The sequence below is a fragment of the Anastrepha ludens genome, chromosome 4, assembly GCF_028408465.1.
Source record: "Anastrepha ludens isolate Willacy chromosome 4, idAnaLude1.1, whole genome shotgun sequence".
Taxonomy (NCBI): Eukaryota; Metazoa; Arthropoda; class Insecta; order Diptera; family Tephritidae; genus Anastrepha; species Anastrepha ludens.
The window spans coordinates 46795204-46814883 of record NC_071500.1 but is presented as its reverse complement, the minus strand read 5'-3'; the positions used below and the strand labels follow the sequence as shown (position 1 = coordinate 46814883).

At 36.3% G+C, this 19680-nt stretch overlaps 1 protein-coding gene across 1 annotated transcript; it reads left to right on the top strand.

Annotated features, from left to right (window-relative positions):
- The first annotated feature begins 5169 nt into the window (after positions 1-5169).
- LOC128861354 (uncharacterized) lies at positions 5170-12379 on the top strand. Its single transcript, XM_054099441.1, has 2 exons — positions 5170-5392; positions 9823-12379. Exons 1-2 carry the CDS (start codon positions 5219-5221, stop codon positions 12133-12135), a joined length of 2487 nt encoding a protein of 828 aa, XP_053955416.1. The 5' UTR covers positions 5170-5218; the 3' UTR covers positions 12136-12379.
- Positions 12380-19680: the final 7301 nt, after the last annotated feature.

The window sequence follows — 19680 nt, the reverse complement described above, 5'->3', positions numbered from 1 at the left end:
CTATTTAATTAGTCTACTTTTTCAATGAGGGCAAATACTTAGTGATAATTAGGTTGTACACACTAACCAATAACTAATCAATAGTTCCTAATAATATGAGGAAAAATAAGGTGTAAGAAAATATGCTTGCTTTTGAAAGTACTTATAGTTTTGCTGGTGGAATAAGAGAATGTTTTAATTAGCTTCCGAATAAAGAAATCTAAAACTAGCTAAATGATCCGACATCTATACTCGTTTCCAACGCCGGCCTTGATAACCAGAATATGTCCAAAAATATTACTAAAAACATAACGAATATTCTATACACGCCCTGCGACCACTGTAATCCTATCACATTTAGGTGTATAATTCTATGGCATTCTATGCCATTGGCTACCATGTGGGCTCTAATATTTCTCCTCCAACCTACAGAACCTAAACTCCTTTACATCAGAAATACTCCTCTAACCAAGCTGTTATCATCACTTGGAATTCCATCAGAGATTACAAGCAAGATTTCTTAAACTCGCTCTGTTAAGTTCCAGGTGTACTATATCTTCGAAGATCCGAATATGAATAACACTTTTTACTTTGATTGATGCAAGCATCATTCCATGAGATTCCACCATAATTTTTCCCGCCAACCAGCTATTTTGTCAAATCGTAATTGACGCAGAACAGTTTCAGAATGACTTACAAGCCTGGAATGCGCTACGTATGAGTATAAGTATTTCAAGTTGGCTTGAATAGCTTGAAACGTTTTGAGGTTTCATGTGCGCCTTTGCAATATAGTTGGGTGTGCACCCATTGTCAGACTTTTGTGAGGCATAGAGTAATACGTGACTTTCATTGCTGAATTAGATTATAAGTACTTATTTAATTATAGGGCTACTTTTAGAGCAGTCCGTAATGTATTATTCGTACTATTTTGGTAATAGGCCAGTTTGCTAATATTCGTCAAATGAATCCCAAGAAACTCAACATTGTGGTACATGTAAGTGCATCCTCAGTTTCCGTCGCACTACTCAAAGCACCGCTTAAACTCGATCTATGTAGATTTCCATAAATAACCGGTAGCGTTTCCATTACTTGTTTTGTAAGAAACTTGTATTTTTTTAATAACTAACAATATCAGTCATCGAACGAATGATTTTAACTTATCAAAATAACATCCAAATTATTTCCTCGCAATGGAAAAACTAACATAACTACACTAAGTTCCGGCAAACAGTTAATTTTTTATATCCAACAAATAGTTTCCGGCGAACTTTTTTAACTTTTGTAAATTGTACACTCAATTAAACGTAGGCGTAGTACAACTCAAATTTCAACTTAAAGTATTTCGTTAAAATGATTCAAATGGTTTATTGGAACTACAAACTAAAGGTATACAAAAAACTATAACAATTTCGATTACATGAAAAATAAAACTACAATTAAATACGTATATCTACATGTATGTGTATGTAGGTAGACATTAGGGTGCCCCACACAAAACGCATAGGACATCAGTACGAGTTTTAACTTAATCACTTAAGGGGGTGGTAGGGTTTGGCGCTAAAAAAAAAACACTTTTTTTTTTGAATTTTTTACAGAAATATGGCTTAAGATACTTTAATAAAATCAGTTGCATGTTATTGTACATCTTTTCAATAAGTTTTTAAAAAATATTAATAATAAAATATTGACAAATAAGCCCATGACAGAGTTTTTTTGGAGATATGTTTTTCGAGAGGTGCTCTGCGGTGCCAATCGGCATTCGTCGTAGAATCATCTGAAACTAAAAAAGTCGAATTTTTCAGTTAAAGTATGACGCAATGCTCCCCCCCACATTAATAAAACATTGTTTTTTCATTTTTGTATATTAGTTTTGGTGGCAAAAAAACGTAAAACGAGCATTTTTGGCGAAAAATTTCGCCATATTTGTAAGTGAAAAACAACCTTAAAAAAAAAAATAAAAAAAAAACAGTGTGGGGGGGAGGTATTTTTGATTTAGAAAACGTGTGCCAAATTTGAAAAGAATCGGTTGAATAGTTTCGGAGTTGTGATTGGCACCGACTTTTAAGAAGTCGTTTCGGGAAAAACGCGTTTGAAAAAATGACTCTGAGAAATTATCGATGCTCCGCATTCGAGGTAGAGTGCCTACAAAGGCTATAACTTTGAGAGTTCTGCTCCGATCCACTTAAAATTTTGACACAACATTCTTGAAATGATTTACTATAAGATGAGTGAAGAAAAAAAATTTCGATTTTGTGACCCTACCCCCCCCCCCCCAATACCCACAACAGATATCTTGGTGTGGCACCTATGCGTACTTTTTTACTTTCGAAAATAAATAGTACGTTAACCTCCGTTGCTAGTTGGCCTTAATTGTGTAGTAGAATCACATATTTTTCATCATCCGTCCGTAGCCGAATGGGTTGGTGCGTGACTACCATTCGCTAGTTTTTTCCAAAAGCGGTGGCCGCTCTAATAGTGTATTCCTGTCATAAAAAAGCTGCTCATAAAAAATCATCTGTCTTTTGGAGTCAGCTTATAACTGTAGGTTCCTTCATTTGTCGAACAACATCAAAGCGCACACAAGTAATTAGAAAAGGAACTCGGCAAAACTCCCAATAAATGATTATGTAGATAATAGATCATTTATAATTATAAAGGGTACTTCAAATGAGATACCTAGATGTCAGTAAGGACTAATTCTTAAACAACTTCCGGCAAGCAGCTTATTTTTTATGCCCAACAAATGTTTTCTGGCGAACTATTTTAATCAAATTTAGACAGCATAGCAACAAAATATTGAATTTGCGATGAGGGTTCCTTTCCTTATTTTCAACCTATTTCTTTACTTTTAAAAATCGGTTGAAAACTTATTGACGATTTTTCATGAAAACAAGCCCATATTTTCCCAAATTATTATGTATGAATAGCATCGCCACAACTAGGCTACGTGCTATAATGCTAACAGTCACACAAGCATCCCTGAGTTGTATAGCCAAACATTTTATTTTTGAATGAATTTTGTTTTCGTGAATAGTTCAAAAGTTCAGCATTTTTTTAATTGACTTTTAAAATTAAATTTTAATTTTACTCGCTTTTACATTATTACATATTACATTTACTCCTTTTGTATTGATTCAGAGCTAGTAAGCTTATTCATAAAATAGTGCCTAAAAATATGGCCAAAATTGAGAAACGACAAAAAACTAAAAACATTATGTATAAAGAAAAAATTAGCTCAGATATCTTAAGTTCTCCTAATAAACGTATACACCATTTTGTATGTTTTAAATTGGTAAAAAAATTGAAAATAAGTTGTTAATCAACTATCTTATAGGCTCATGGGTGCGAGGAACCGATTGTTTAACCATACGTCAAGATTTTGGTGGCGTTTGGCAAATTTCATATTTCACTTCCAAGACCTATGATACAAATTATACTTCTCAGGTATTTTCAAGCATCGTACCACGTAATTTGTTTGCATGCCATATAATTTTTCATGTATACGCTGGTGCAAAATTAATCACAATTAAATTAATAACTAAAATGACAAAATAAAGATTTCGATCACTCAAAATAATTTTTTTGGTAATTAGTAGAAACAAATATTGTATATTATCAAAACAAAAAAATACGAAATACGCCAAATCGTTTTTGAAGATAAGCCCATTTTTTAGTATATCGCTCTTAAATCCAAGGGAGCAATGCTGCCTGGTAATTAATGACATATATTATTCTAATAGCTTGCCGACCGCTAGGCAAACCTCCGAGTGTATTTTTGTCATAAAAAGCTACTTATAAAAAACCATTTGCCATTTTGAGTCGGCTTATTCGCCTATTATCTTGCTTAAGGCTATGCCGAACATACTTGTGGCTTTACCGCTCACTGGGTTTTCCGCCCAATTATGACATCTGGTTTTAATCAGAATAGTTACATTTTTTCGTCCTTTTGACTTATGAAATATAGATCATTTGAAAGGATTATGATAACTAATTTCTGAGACTGCCATAAGCTCATACATCTTCATCAATGCCCAATATGGTGATTTATGATTTGGTTATAAAAATCAAGATATTAACATGAGCCGGCTATATCATCTGTACAAACGAAACCTACTATGTTGCATAGGAGTCAAAACCTAGTGATGCAAGACCAAGAAGCAGGAGACAAAGATTCGATCTGAGTTGTATGGTGATGATTTATTTTATATGATGAATTTTAGATAGCGTTACTTATTCAATTTAAAATTTATTTCCTATAAACTCATAAATACATAATCATCCAATTTTGTTTTTGAATAACTTTTTTACTATATGAAATAATGATTTCGAGTGAAGGAAATCTTTATTTTGGCTTTTACGCGCTCCAATGTTTGTCTGCAGCTGTCTAGTACACCAGTGTCAAATATGATTGACGTAGGACGCCATTTCCAATAATTGTAAATCTTCAGATAAGGTGATTTATTTTGTGCAAGCTTACAACCTGTGCGAATTTTTATATCCATAACTGTAGGCATGAGTTCCTTGGGTGTAAAATTTTCACTGTTTAGTTTTAGTTAATGGCTATATTTAGTGCAAGCGTCTTTGCCATTGCTAAAAATGAAAAAGTAAAAGAAGAAGCCGGTGCGAATGGGCCTTTCTGCAATTTTACGGTTTCTAATTTTTATTTCAAGTGTGCGCCAAGAAATTAATAAATACGATCATTTACACTGCCTGCCATATGCAACAGTAACAATGTTTTTGAGTAATTTGGTTGTTGTAACATTTTATTTACTTGTAGGAATAATTATTGCATTCGTTGATTGAGATTAACCATGAAATCAAGTTATGAATTTAAGTGTTTACATACACATACATAAGTACATGGAGGCGTAGGTGTACATACATACATTTTATTTGTGAACAAGTGCGGAGGTAGGCACTTAACTGCTTCACAACAACACCTTCTAACTACCATTTTTCCAGCTCCAATTATAGCGATCACTATTTGACTAAACACACATGCACACACACATATGTGTATGTGCCTAAGTGTTTATGCATTTATTTATGCTAGATGCGTGTGAGCAAACATTGAAACGCGAGCAGTGCCGATTTGGTGGAACTTTCCTTTTAATCGCTACAGTCTTAACGCTTTTTCAGCGCAATTTTCCACACAGTTGTGTTTTGTGTTCGCAATGTTTCAGAAGTCGTACATTTTTGGCTGTGAATTATTGAATTACGGTTGAATTAATTTTAGTGAATGAGCTGTGGTTGGGGGTATAGCAACCGGGATATTGAGACAATGTTTTTCAAGGACCTTATACCATATGCAAAATTGGATACCTTCAAAGAGGAATTGCTGAAGCAGCGTAATTTTGTAAATGTGGGCGTATTCACGTGGATTATCGGAATGTTACTTATGTGCATAATATTTGTAAGTCTTTTATTGAAACAAAAATTAATATTTATATCCTACAATGGTTACTGAAAAGTTTAAGCTTGAAGCAGATTAAAATAAGAAAAATTTGAAACCTATGTACTTCTAAATGAAATCCTACCTCCTCTTAAGTACTTTCGTTTTGTACTACAAGTTTCGTATAGACATTTAACGTAGCAAAGCATTGTCTGGGACTACTTGGCTCATTTTGAGCTATCATATCAAATGACAGCTTTGAAGAGTGTAAACAGGCTTTGCACGTCACATTCATTTAGATTTCTACACTTTTTATTTAAAGGACGTCAAACACCCATTTTTTTTGAAGAATTACTTTACTAATTAAATAAAAAAATGATTTTGAGTGATGGAAACCTTTATTTTGACCTTTACTCGCTCCATTGCTTGTCTGTTCGTACGAGTATACTGCAGCTGTCTAATTTGCAAGTCTCAAATATGATTGACGTACGCCATTTGCAAAAATTATAAATCTTCCTAAAGTGTGATTAATTTTGCACCACTTCGTACTTGGACACACTTAAACCAAAAAATTATAGAAACTTTGAGATTGTAGAAACCCAGGTCGCCCTTGAGCTGCAAAGAGGAGGTTCATCCGGTGTTCCCCGAGAACCGGAACTAGTTCGTAGTTTTAGCTGGTATATTCCGAGAAAGCAAATTAAGGAGTACTGAGAACAAGGTTTGGGTGACCTCAACAAAAGCAAAACTTTTTGAATACGCTCTTAGTAAAAATAGATTGAACCGTCGGGGTCATGTGAAGCTCGCTCCCAAGTTATCTCAGCACTCGTATCGAACTGCGTTCACATTTGCACCGGATAGCGAACGTTGTTACGTCGCATAACATCTTGAGCGAATGTCCGGCTTTGGCGGAATCTTTCTGTATAGAAAGAATATATGTTCTTCAAGTGTATACCTAATATTGTTATGAAATGTTAGATAGGACACCCAATTCTGAGTCTAAGGACGATACTAGGATGATTGTGGAGTTATATTAGGTTACAAAAGATTAGACGTTGCGCTTTCTTTTCACTTCTGTGGGATCCAATTATTTTACAGTAAATTATACCTCAGTCGGGCGTAAGTAGTTCTTTCATACAGGCCATACCCCAGCATAATAATATATCTTTTTTAACCCAGTTATACAGGTTGTTGAAAAGAGAATGTAAAAGAATCCAGAAGCTAGTAAGTAGTATGAATGATGGAAAAAGGTTTTTTGTAAGGCGGTCACCTCTCGGCAAGCGATGTAGCCACCTCCGACTATGTTTCTGCAATGAAAAAGCATATGAGGATAGAAAAAAAATTCCTATCGGAATCCCCCCATTTGTGGAACAACACTAGGAAACACAAAAAAAATTGGAGAACGATGGATGTACGTTACGAGCTCATCAAAAAACTTAAATTCTCTCAATCGTTGTGTTTACTATACCTCAGACTATGTTAATTTGCTGCTTTTTGGGCTCTTTTAATTCATATGCATTAAATTACCGAATAAAGTTATATAAAAAAGAATTATTAAAAGCGCCTTCAATAAACTTAAAAGATTACAAGTAAAAATAATAGTAAAACTCTTGCAGGGAGCGTTTCAATTTCCAGTATTCCAAGTTATTTTTGTAAATCTGCGACTGTGTTCTAATGGTGAACGATCGAGATCCGGATAAAAATGTACTGCGACAACAACGATGTGACTCCAATAGAGATCTGATTCAATTTACGAACCGTTCGGCCCGTTTTGTTTTTCGTCATTAATTTAGCGCACAGCCTTTGATAATTGGTAGCACTGGCAAGTGAATATATACAAGGTGGTGCAAAACTAATCATCCTATCGGAAGGTTTATAATTTTTAGAAACGGCGCCGTACGTCAATCATATTGAACTAGACAGCTGCAGTATACAAATACACAAGAAATGGAGCGCGTAATGGTTAAAATAAAGATTTCCATCACTTAAAACATTTTTTTTATTTATTTAGTAAAAATTTATTGGAAAACCAAATTTCATGATTAATTTTGCGAACACTTTGCACATTAACACAAAGTTATATATGTATATATAATTGGCGCGTACACCATTTTTGGGTGTTTGTCCGAGCTCCTCCTCCTATTTATGGTGTGGGTCTTGATGTTGTTCCACAAATGGAGGGACCTACAGTTTCAAGCCGACTGCGGACAGCAGATATTTTTTATGAGGGTCTTTTTCATGGCAGAAATACACTCGGAGGCTTGCCGTTGCCTGCTGAGGGGCGACCGCTATTAGAATAAAAAGTTTTCTGAATTTTGATCTTTCACCGAGATTTGAACCGACATTCTCTCTCTGAATTCCGAATGGTAGTCACGCAACAAACCATTCGGCCACGTCGACCGAACACAAAATTATGTGAATTTAATTTGAAAAGCTTTTATTTCAGAGAAAACTTTCATGTCGAATGAAGTCTTTTACGGCAAATTGATAACATTTGAATTGATTAGTTCTTGAAAAACGCAAAACGTCAGTTGGGGTATCGTTTTCCTGAGAACATGCTTTACTTAGCGGCCCTTTGTCTTTTATTAATATTTCGTCTTCAATGCTGTCACGTTAAAAACAGCAAATGCTGTGTAGAATACGTCCACATAAAATTATTTTAACGATTGGGTCAAAGTCTGCATTTTCCTTGCAATGAGGTAACTGTCTGAATCTTGTTTTAAGTACTCCGAAGACATTTTCGAAGACAATCTAATGAGAGAATTCTACAAATTGCTTTTGTTTCTGCTTCTCCGTATTTATGTTTCTACTTCTATAATTGAAGCTTATGTGGATAGTTCCATTGGCAATTGGTCGTGCTAATGAGCTGGATACACAGGGAAACACGCTATATATCTTCCATTCTTCTTTCGCTGCCTATTTGTAGGCGCACAATATGCAAAGGTCACCTAGATATTATATGTAAAGATTTACGATAGCTATGCGATAACAACAATTTTATGTTTTCTGAGTAACTGTTTTAACTGCTTGTTGCAGTAAATTTCATTATTTTCCAGATGGTATTAATTTCATAATACGTACTCGTATGTATGCAAATTTGCTTCTTTTACTATATAAAATATAGAGTACACCATTTACATGTACTACTATAGTATCGGTGTATGACGATATGGACGTAACGCAGGCACGTTGGCTGGGCCATGTCGTCCGAATGGATACAAATGCTCCGGCTCCGAAAGTATTTGATGCGGTACCAGCTGGTGGGAGCAGAGGAAGGCCTCCTCTGCGTTTGAAATATTAGGTAGGTATTTGCTTCACTTGGTGTGTCCAACTGGCGCCGGTTACCATGAGAAAGAGTGATAAAATATGCCATTTTTCAAACCCTGGTAGCGATCCATAAACATGGTTTTAAGATTTGAAATTTTCCAATGACTCATACCTGATGCTTTTTGCCTTAATTACCGCATTCTTAATTTATATATTTCTATGAAATTGCAGTACCTTAGCATATGCGGTACCTGAGAAAAGCTATGTGAAAGTTTCAGTTTGGCTGGGCATAGCATACCTTTACCGTAAGACAGGTATTGGCAATGTATATAACTGTAAAATCGCATTGGCAAGAAAGATGTTCCAATATACTAAAAGTCTTCATCTGCTTTGATTTGGCTCCTATATCTCGAAAAGTTCTCTTATCTCTGTTTTTTTTTTCATTGGCAAAGGGTTAACAATTGTCGCAAAATACTATTAAAAAGGAGTGCTGCAGAATAGTTTGACGGCTAAGATTCTGAATACGCGGAAACCGTAAAAATTGTTCAAGGCTGGTGTAAACCAAATTTAGTTGATTCTATTCTCAAGGATGGCCCGAGCTCGTGTGATTGTAATCCCCTGGACTTTTCCATTCGGTGTTGTATGCTCCAAAAACTTAGGGATTGTATCCTTATCGATATTTTGAAGAAAATACCCTTGCCGCATGTTTTGGAAAAAAGTATTAAACGTCTTGTGGCAAATACAGTTCAAGCAATCGAGTAACTGACTTTTAAATAAAATCTTTATTCTGGATCTTATTATAGTTGAACTCTTCCAAATACTTTACAATATACAAATACAACTTTAGTACTTTAATATTCAATATTGAGTGAAATCGGTCTACCTCCCAAATACGGGTAATTTTCAAAAACAAAAAAAAAGTTGGTATTATACATCATTATATTACAAATACATCGAAGGTATTATAAAATTGAATTGGTCGAGCCAAGGAGCACCAAGAGATTTGATGGCTACTAAAACATTCAGGCTAAAAAGCTCATTGCATTTAGAAAAGTTATTATAAAGTTTTTTTTTTTGTTATTATATTATATTTCATAATAAAAAACGTTTTTCAAGGTATACAAAAATTTAGATAAAGTAAAAAAAAATATCCTAATATTTTCATGCGCATTTTCTTCCATCCGCAGATGTCGTTAATGATAGTGAAGGTCGCATCTACAGCGGAATATTATCAGAATCAAACAGCTGCTTTGCGCACCCGAAATATACAAAGCTATAATCCCACAAGCCAAGATACGACACTGCCAACCATTGTGCAGATTGATGGCCAAGAAGTGCAGCTGCGCACAGAGTTGCCAACAACGCATGCTGTTCAACAGCGTTCGCGGCCACTGAGAACACCAAATCACATCAAAATCGACGGCTTGGAGGAGATGCGTGCACAAGCGCAATTGCAGCAGCAACAACAATTACAGCAATACCAACAACAGCAGCAGCAGCAGCTGCATCAGCAAGCCAATCAACAACAATACGAGCCAGAGGAAAAGTTGCACGCTAGCGAACGCGCTGAAACAGCATATTTACTAGAGCGTGCCGATGTTGGTGTTGGTGGCGAGCCTGTTAGCAGCAGTAATTCGGTGTATGAGCAACCCATTTATGGAACATGGCGCACGAAAGCGAGACGACCTCAACCGCCACCGTTCGTCGGGGGTGGCGGCGGCGGTATTTTCAGCATGGGTGAAGGAAAGTCTAGCGCAACTGACAGTGATTACCAGCCAACCACAAATTTTGCAGAAGCACATCAGCGACAATCGTTGCATCTGTATGAACAATTGCCGCGACGTTCATCGACAATGACGCCAGTGCGTAGTGATCTACGTGATCAGATACCACGCCCACCGCGTCTCACGTCACGCCAACCTTCGATGATGCTCAGTAGACGTCAGTACTTGGATATACCGCTCAACTCGACATTTAGAAATGAGGAGAAACCGAAACCGTTTCACTTTCCACACGAGGGTCCGCTGCCGCAGGAATTTAAAAAAGCCGAGGAGGAGCGCGGCGATGTGAACAATATCCAAGACATACTGCACCGATTGCAATTGGGAGGTGGCGCCAGCAAAGTGCCGCCGATGGTAATGATGCCGACAGGGTTACATATAGCTGGGACTTTAAAGAATCTGAAATCTAGTGGCATCGCGAACTTCTTCCGTGGCAAAAGGAATAAGAAGCAGATGCAGTTCGCTATACCCATGCCAATGCCAATGAACCTGCAAATGTTGAAACCATATCCAGGACCCATAGTGAATATGGTGCCACATGCGCCCTATCAGCAACGCATTGCCATGGATCAGATTTATCCATTTAAGCCACGCTCACCGAACGAGGTTAATCTGCTCGCGTTACATCAGCAATTGCAAAGTAATCGCTCTAAAAATAAATCGAAAAGCAAGCAGAATCAACCCAACCTGAATACTAATATAATGCTACAACAGTTCAGTAATCAGCGCCCATTCATAACAGACCCATTCATGGCAAGCTATCAGCCTATGCTGGATATTAGCGGGGTGCAAAAGACGAAAATGACGCGCGTGCCCTTCAAAGTAAACCTCGATATCTATCCGGTAATGCCACCTACAAAAAATTTCAAGCCAACTGACTTTACCTATGATGAAGTCAAACACGCTTCATCGACACGTCGACCCCATATAGTACGTAATCCTTTTCTCGACTACTACACCATGCCCGTGATTCCTTCAACGGCAGCCTATGGCTTCCATCACACATATGATCAATCATCTTTCGCTCCATTTAGATTCCCTACCACATCCACTCAGCCCCAATTGCAATCGCATGTACCACAATCGAGCAATATGCAAGCGGTTTTCCCCGAACAAATGTCGAAGTCTCAATTCCAGACACCGTTTATGCCACTGGATATAGCACACATCAGCAGCGCAAATAGTGTGAGTGCTAGCGGCCCACCAGGTGCCAAAGCAAATCAAAATCAAATACTAGTCCATTTAAATGTTTTCCCCAAACACAAACAGAATGCACTGCCAGCACCAACATCGAACAATCCGTTTTATAATGCGGCTCAAAATATGAATCGTCATATCATCATGGAAGAAAGGGAGTCACTATCGCCGCTTGAACCGCATCATCAGGCGCACAATTCCAATTCAACAAATTCGCCCGAACAGCCGGTCTCGCGTAGTGACAGCTCTGAGCCGGAAGGACTGGTCGATTTTGAGCATCCTATTGTAGCAGCGGAAGTCACTGATCTGCCACACGCCGCGGCTTTGGTGGGTAATAAATTGGACGCGGCGGAGAATGCTATGCGTTACGATCGCAACGACGGATTGCCACGCAGTAACTTCCAACGTTACAATGAGTCATCCGCGAATATCGACCAGATGGCGTCGGAGGCGCAAGCTGCTTCACTCTTTCGCTTTCCTGTAGAGGATTTGATAAAATTTCAAGTAGACGACGCGTTGTAGGTGAGCAGAGGGTGGCGAAATAAGATCGTAAGGCGCTGAATGTTGGTGCTTAATAAATACTAGGGTATTTTCAACCAATATTGCCGTTAAATGGGAGATCGTTTCTATGAGTTCAACAAATTTGATTTTGATTACTCAAGTTTACTGTTTTAAAATTATAAGTACTTAAGTCTTGGAAAGAAATCACTTATTTATGACTTTGTTAGCTCTAGCTTGTAAATGATAATATTTTCGTTAAAAATTATGAAATCTATGTTTTTTATTATTATGTTTCAATTACACGTTTCATATGTGTGACTTGCTGAAAATAAAGAGATAAGTTTAATAAAAAATTTTAGTGTTTTTAAGCGAACAGTTTTTAATTAAGGCTCTTTCTAATTTAGACTAATATAGCTTTTGAACCGTTGGTTGTACTTCGCTCATATCCGCGAGAGTAATAAAAACGTTTTCTCTCAACGAACAAAAGTAACACTATAAGGCTCTCATCATATCCGTCCTTACGTATAGCGCAGAAGGTTGGACGATGAGAGTGTTTGGGAGAAAGATTATACGGAACATTTTTGGACCTTTGCACGTTAGCGACGGCGAATATCGAAGGCGATGGAAACATGGCGATGAGTTGTATGAGCTTTACGACGATATAGACATAGCGCAGCGAATAAAGATCCAGCGGCATCGTTGGCTGAGTCAGCTGTGTATGTGAAATATGAAAAATTACCTCGGGCTGTAGCTATGCAAATTGTAGAAAGTGCGTGATCTGATATCGGCCCAAGATGAAGTTAAATAATAGCTTTGCTTGGTCCAAAGTGAGGAGCTGTCGAATTTAATGCTTACAATAAGTCCCATTTGTAAATGCACAGGATATAAACAAGCAAAATGGACGAACTTACTAGTAAAAGAAGAAACCTGAAAATTCGATTATCTGAAGAACATTCTCAACTCGCTCAACATAGAAAACAATTTTGAATCCCGGGGCAGACAAACATTTTGACCGTGGTAATTGCATCATCTAACAATATCCCCAACAGTCGCACAAGGCTGCTTGATACTATAACTGTCCAATTCCCAAGATTCAAACCGACTGGAGTTTTGTGTGTTTGTGTGTCAGCGAGTGCTGACAACTTTAATTGAGATGAAATCAATTGCCCCGCCCTGTCAAGCAAAAAAAGCACTCTTATTATTTATAGAACACAATTTTATTCTTATGACAAATATTAATGGTTTAGGGTTTTATCTCGTAAGTAGCCCGGATGATATTTACCATAGGATCCTATATTACTCCTTTTTATTGGCACAAAATTTCTTATAATCTTGCCAGTGTCAAGTAGTAGGTAGTAAGTAAGACCTGCAAATATGTGACCAGAAAGTGGACAGAGGCGATTAAAAATCTCTAAACATTAAATATGCCATGAAAAAGCTCCTCATAAAAATATTGCCGTTCGGAATCGGCTTGAAACTGTAGGTCCCTCCATTTGTGGAACAACATCAAGACGCACACCACAAATAGAAGGAGGAGCTCGGCCAAACACCCAAAAAGGGTGTAATCGCCAATTATATATATATATAAACATTAAATATGAAGATTTGTATTTGAGTCATACACTTTGGCCCGATTCAATGAGACGAGATTACCCTATTTTTAGTCTAATCGACTTCGCGAGATGTCTTTTAAATGATTTTGTTGTTTTAGATAAAGGATTCGGCTCTTCTATACCGATATCTGCCGTCTTTCCGGTTTTCAATGAAGCCTCGTTAGGTGGAATTCAACCTGTTCAACAATTTCTTCGCACTCTGTGGATACCAAGTTCAGGGTGCATACGGTAGTTAGGGGCATACAAATATGTGGATATAACTTCCCGAAACCATAATTTTTTCTTTTCACTTTTCATTTCAGACATGCAGGACTACAACTTAACTCAATAAATGAAGAGAATTGCAATTATCATAGCTATATTTGCAAGTATCATCGATTTAGAAATCATCAATTTGATTAACCCCTTTGTTTGTTCATAGGTTCGCCGTGAATCGGAAGCATCCAGTGGCAACGAGGACGCTTGCGAGGTAGTAGAATGCAGGGTCTTATCCGTCTAGTCGTCCATGAATACCTCCAGAATGAACCCGCTTTCCAAACAAGATTAAATTCCCTGAAACGCCTGAGATGCTATGGTTTTTTCGACTAAACCAATTTTGGCCGAGACCGAAGACCCACCATGTTCGAGTCCTACAGAAACAGAAGTGCAACCATGGATTGATGCTGTACGTGGGGTCAGCCCTTATCTTCCAGATGACTCTGTTCCTTTACACAAAGCGATGGCGACACAAGAATGGATAACTCGAAACTTCCATTTCTCATAACACCGAATTTATGGTCGCCTAACTTCCCACACCTTACTCCCCAGGATTACTACGTATGGGGCTCAGTTGAGCGTGAAACCAAAGAGGGACCTTCATATCATCATATCTTCTTTGAAGGTTACAGTCAATACCGTTATGGTCAACATGAATAAGGAGCTTTTGATTCGACCATGCAATCGTTTTCGAACCCGGATCGGGGAGATTAGCACAGGTGATGGAAATTTTATTGAATGATTTGTTGAAAATTTGTTCAAAATAAGAGCTAATTAGTTTTACCCTCAAGTATTTGAGGGCATACCGTACGCACCAGTACATATACATATGTATATTCGTAGTTTCACTTAAACTTTTTTACTTGTTTGAACAAACTATTAAAAGCAATGTTCCCAGCCCAAAAGTATACTTTGTTATTATGCTTAAATCTGTTACTAAACTGAGCATTATCGCGTATCACCTGCGTATGAGATGCATTTCATGCTCTCTGACGACTACTCGCATCATCTGCTTATTTACTTCACATGCTCATTCTAAACAATCCGTAAACTGGTTGTTCTAATAAAGTAAAAAAAAAATAGCTGTGCAGAAAATACTGGTTAATGAATTCGTAATTTGGGTGGCACGGGTATGTATGTAAGTCACAAATTCGCAAAGGAAATAGTAGTCGAAAGAGTGTTAAAATTATGTTTATTTTTTTACGAGTATGCAAAAGCGGAAAAAATTTAAATTTGTCAAAGTATAGGTGGGTGGTCAAAGTGGGTATTTCGGGTATTTCGGCCATGAAAAAGCTGCTTATAAAAAAACATCTGCCGCTGGAAGACGGCGTAAAACTGTACTGACCTTTAATTGTGGAAAAACATCAAAACACACACCACAAATTAGCAGGCTAACATCCAAAAAAAGGGTGTATGTACCAATTATATATAACTAGATATGTATGTATATATAAAAAATATATAGGGGGGCATTTCTTGTCAAATTTCAAAATTGTATTCCATGATTTCACTGGGTTACCGATATTCAATGCCTTTTTTACCCAAGAGTCAACCTATTCAATTCCTATGTAAAATCGGTGGCGGCATCTGAAAGTTCACATTTTATTTCGCCATGCTTTTTCGGATGTTTTTGGAGAACCCGCACACCGTTAAGAAAAAAATGGTATTAAATTTAAAGGTAATTAAATTCGATATCTTTAGGAATGCTTCATTTTCGATTAACTAAAACGTTTTCAAGATATTTACCGAACTAAAAAAATGTACTTACAAATAATATGAAAGAAAATTATAATTAATTATAAAGAAACGATTTTCGAAATTTTTTTTACTTATGGAATTTAATATATCTAGGAAAAAAATATTAAAATATATACACATATACAAATAAATGGAAAACTCCTCAAATAGATATTAAAGTTATTGGCATGAAAATATTGTAGATTTATAGAAGTTCTAAGTTTTGCACTGGCTATACTTAAGTACATAATATTAGGTGGTATTCCCAGTAATAAATTGCATGGGGTAATAACTTTGAATGATAAAACTACAAAAATATTAACAAAACTTTCGGAAAATTTGTTCTAAAAACAGAAAGAAAGTAGGTATCAACGTTGAAAAACGAACAAACAACACCTCTTGAAAATTCGAAATCCAAATGAATAGCGTCTATTTATTGATAGCAATAAATTGAGTTTGAAAGTTGTTTTGGCGCATAAAGGAAATGATTAATTATGCATTTTAATTTATTCTGGACAAAACAAAAATGTGGCCGTGAAAAAGTTGTTGAAATGCTTAAATATATGATGATTATGATTGGCGGGTATGTGCCGATTTTAAAGCCTTGTCTGGCTTTTTTCTTTAAAATCCTGGGCGAGTTTTATTACTTACCGAAATACACCTAGAAGTGAGCTTAGTAATACTCGTTTTACTGAAATTTACTGGCATCGTAGATATTTTTTGTTTTTGTTTTTGGGTTCATTATATGGATTGATTTATGATATTAAAAACTAATATGAGAACGAGTACTAGCTGAACGGGCCTACAACTCGAAAGTTCGATAAAAAAGTTAGTGTTATTTTTAGCAAATAATAGCTGTTCAGATATGAATAATTTGGATTTTATTTGAAGCTGATACAATTTTTTGTAAAGTGTTCTATATTTCATAAAATCTTGCTAAAATGAAAAAAAACATATGCAGGCATTTTATTTAATTTGTGCTATATTATTTCGCAGTACAAAATGCAAAACAAAAACAAAAAATAACATACAGCTAAATGATGGAATTAAAGGTACTCGAACAATTGGGGTGTTCACATTTCGTTCCAAATTTTGTCTGAAAATGTAGGCGTCTACGTTTTAAGACAATTTTACCATCAAAATGTGAGGACTACTTTGTCGCAGCCGTCGAAAAATTGCGGCAAAACTTTACTGGTGTTGCCAGACATTTCTGCTTTCCGTCAATTCGGCAGTTTAGTTTATAGTTCACATTCTGCTTTGAATGTTCTGAAAAAATTGTCATTCCGACGACGAGTGAAAAAGGAGAACTGTTAAATGGACTGTGCTTTCAAAATGCACTAGATTTATTAATGTTCCAACAACACAGGATTCGACACAAAATGAGCTTGGGCAATTCGATAGCAAAAGATGTCGTCAGATGCTACGTATTGAGATCGATGAGTTTAGCTACATCTTATCGCTTTTAAAATATGGCAAGGCTTACAAAAGATTTCATATATGTATGTTTTACCAACCTCGGATAGTTTCCCCGTCCATGAAAGTTCCAGCGCTTGCGAAGCTTTCGGCTCCCTTTGCCCTTATGTACGCTTGCCGCAAACTCCACACTTTGTTATGAACCGTTTTCCATTGGATACTCTCTAATTTACTTCTTTACTGTCTTTGCTTAGGAACAACGCTTTCTTACTGCTTGAAGCGCCATCTGTGTGTCAAATTTTTCTGGCAGAAGGATCACACAGATGATTGATGACTTCGCTAAATTTGGTGTGTCTGCGCTATTACCGCGATTGCCCGCTTCCTCTTGCTGGCGCCACTAATGCTGTGCGAAACTGTGTCTTTTTCTTTATTTTTTTGCTTGTTTTTGGAGCCACAATGCAACAAGTATCATAATGCGCTGACTTTTTGAGCGGGAGTAAGGATTGGAAAGATAAGGTTGTTGGGGTTGAGGAATTATTTTTTTTTATATAGAAACTAGGAAAGTAGGTAAGTTTGGAAAAGTGCGAGGACCGTGCTGTACGTGGGATTCGAATCCACAACGTCTGGGATGGCAGGCTAGTGCACTTACGCTTGACTACCGTGGCTGAGTAATAAACATTACAACTTTGTTTTTCCAAAGGCTGATTGTCGCGTAGAAAATCCATTGAATTTTGTTGCTCCGTCTTAGTTCATATTTTTATAAGGCGCCTTTACATTTCTGTCCGAAAAAATTGCAAATGTTTAACTTATTTTCCAATTGCTAATACATATTTTTTAATACATAAAATAAATCTTTTCTTACCTTGATTTGTTTCTTTTCATTAGCCATTGCGCTCAAATGGAAATACGGAAAACATCTACATATAATAAAATAAAAATTTTGAAAATATTAATCGGATTGGTGTTGCCATAATACAACTGGTAATAATTTTGCGAGGTAGCAAAATGTAGGCACTTAAAAGGCATACCTTTGAGTTTGACAAAATATAGACGGCGTAGTTTTTCAATTTCTTATACGAAACAATAACACCACAGATTTTATGGTTAGAAAATACCTCAAAATGTAGACGTCTACATTTTCGTACATAATTTGGAACGAAGTATGAACAACCCACATATTATATTTTCCGTACGCTTACATTTTTTAACAATAGCGCCGAGTTCATCAGTAGAAAAGCATGCGTTAAGGTCTGATTATGCATACTTCGCACAACGTCAGGTTGATTATGCTTCACGTCAAATCAAATATAGAAATTAGTATTTCTGAAAAAAAATATTACATTTACAATTTTCATATATTGTTTAATAATATAATAATACGAGTATACGTTTCATGCAAATCTGTAAAAATATGTCTATTGGTAGCATTGCATTTGAAATATCACTTAACAAAACTTTAGGTAAAATTTAAATTCAGTTCGTAAGCGGCGCTATTTTCCCGCTAATCAATAGATTTTTATTTGACAGTTCAAAATTTATGCGAAGTTGTGCGAAATATGCTTCGTCGGATCTCTAGTTTTGGAGCATTTTTAAAATAGAACGTCACGATTTTTTTCTTTTTGAAAATTACCATTATATGGGAGGTGGGCGTGGTTATTAATCGTTATAGGGTTTACTTTTTTTAAAGAATTTCAAAGAGTTTCAATTTTCAATGAAATATGTAAATTAATTTTTGCTCGAGTTATCGTGCGCACGGGTAGATGGACTTACGGACTGGGCTAAATCAACTCCCCTCATCATTCTGAGTCTTTTGGTATGCATACACTCATGAAAAATAAAATAGTGTGCGACAATTTGAACTGTTTTGGCTTTTTACTTTTGTTTATTTAGTATCTATTAAATTTGTTTTAAGTTTAGCTCATCATACAACAAAACCATACACACCGTTTTTTTTTTTTCAAAATTTGTGCAACAATTATGAAAATTTTCATTTTTTAGTTAACATTTCATTTTAACATAGAATCATTTTTGGTAACAGTTTCAATTTTAGTGTCTCCCATTTTCTTCTATACAAAATGTTTCAAAAATCCACGGTATTTTGTAGCCACTTGCAACTTGCATTTTATTACATAAAATTCAGAAAAATGTTAGGTACGGAGGTAGGTTAGACAACGATGCCACTTAGACCACGAAATGGATCCGTTGTGAGCCGCAGGGACTGGGCTACATTTCCCCTTCCAGATTGAGCCATCCTGAGTTTATATTCATTAAGAAGTAGGATCTTAGATATCGGTTCCTGCTTCTCGCTAGAGCCGGGCAAGTGCAAGAAGGTGTTGAATTGTTTCCAAATCCTCTTCATTCCTACAGCTACGACAGAAACCATACTTGTAAATGCCTAATCTGCTTGCAAATTTGGAGTCTATTCAATTTTATGATATTCTTGAATTTACGTTAATTTAGCCTAGCAATTTCGCAGGTATTGGCACTAATCCATTTTTGATTTACAGAATTGATTATTATGGACACACAGCTTACAAATTTGGTACTT

What these genes read in the sequence shown, in the direction of transcription:
- LOC128861354 (XM_054099441.1), top strand. Translation starts at nt 5,219, where the DNA reads ATGAGCTGTGGTTGGGGGTATAGCAACCGGGATATTGAGACAATGTTT. An exon ending in TACTTATGTGCATAATATTT is followed by an intron (nt 5,393 to 9,822) that starts GTAAGTCTTTTA and finishes TTCCATCCGCAG; the next exon opens with ATGTCGTTAATGATAGTGAA.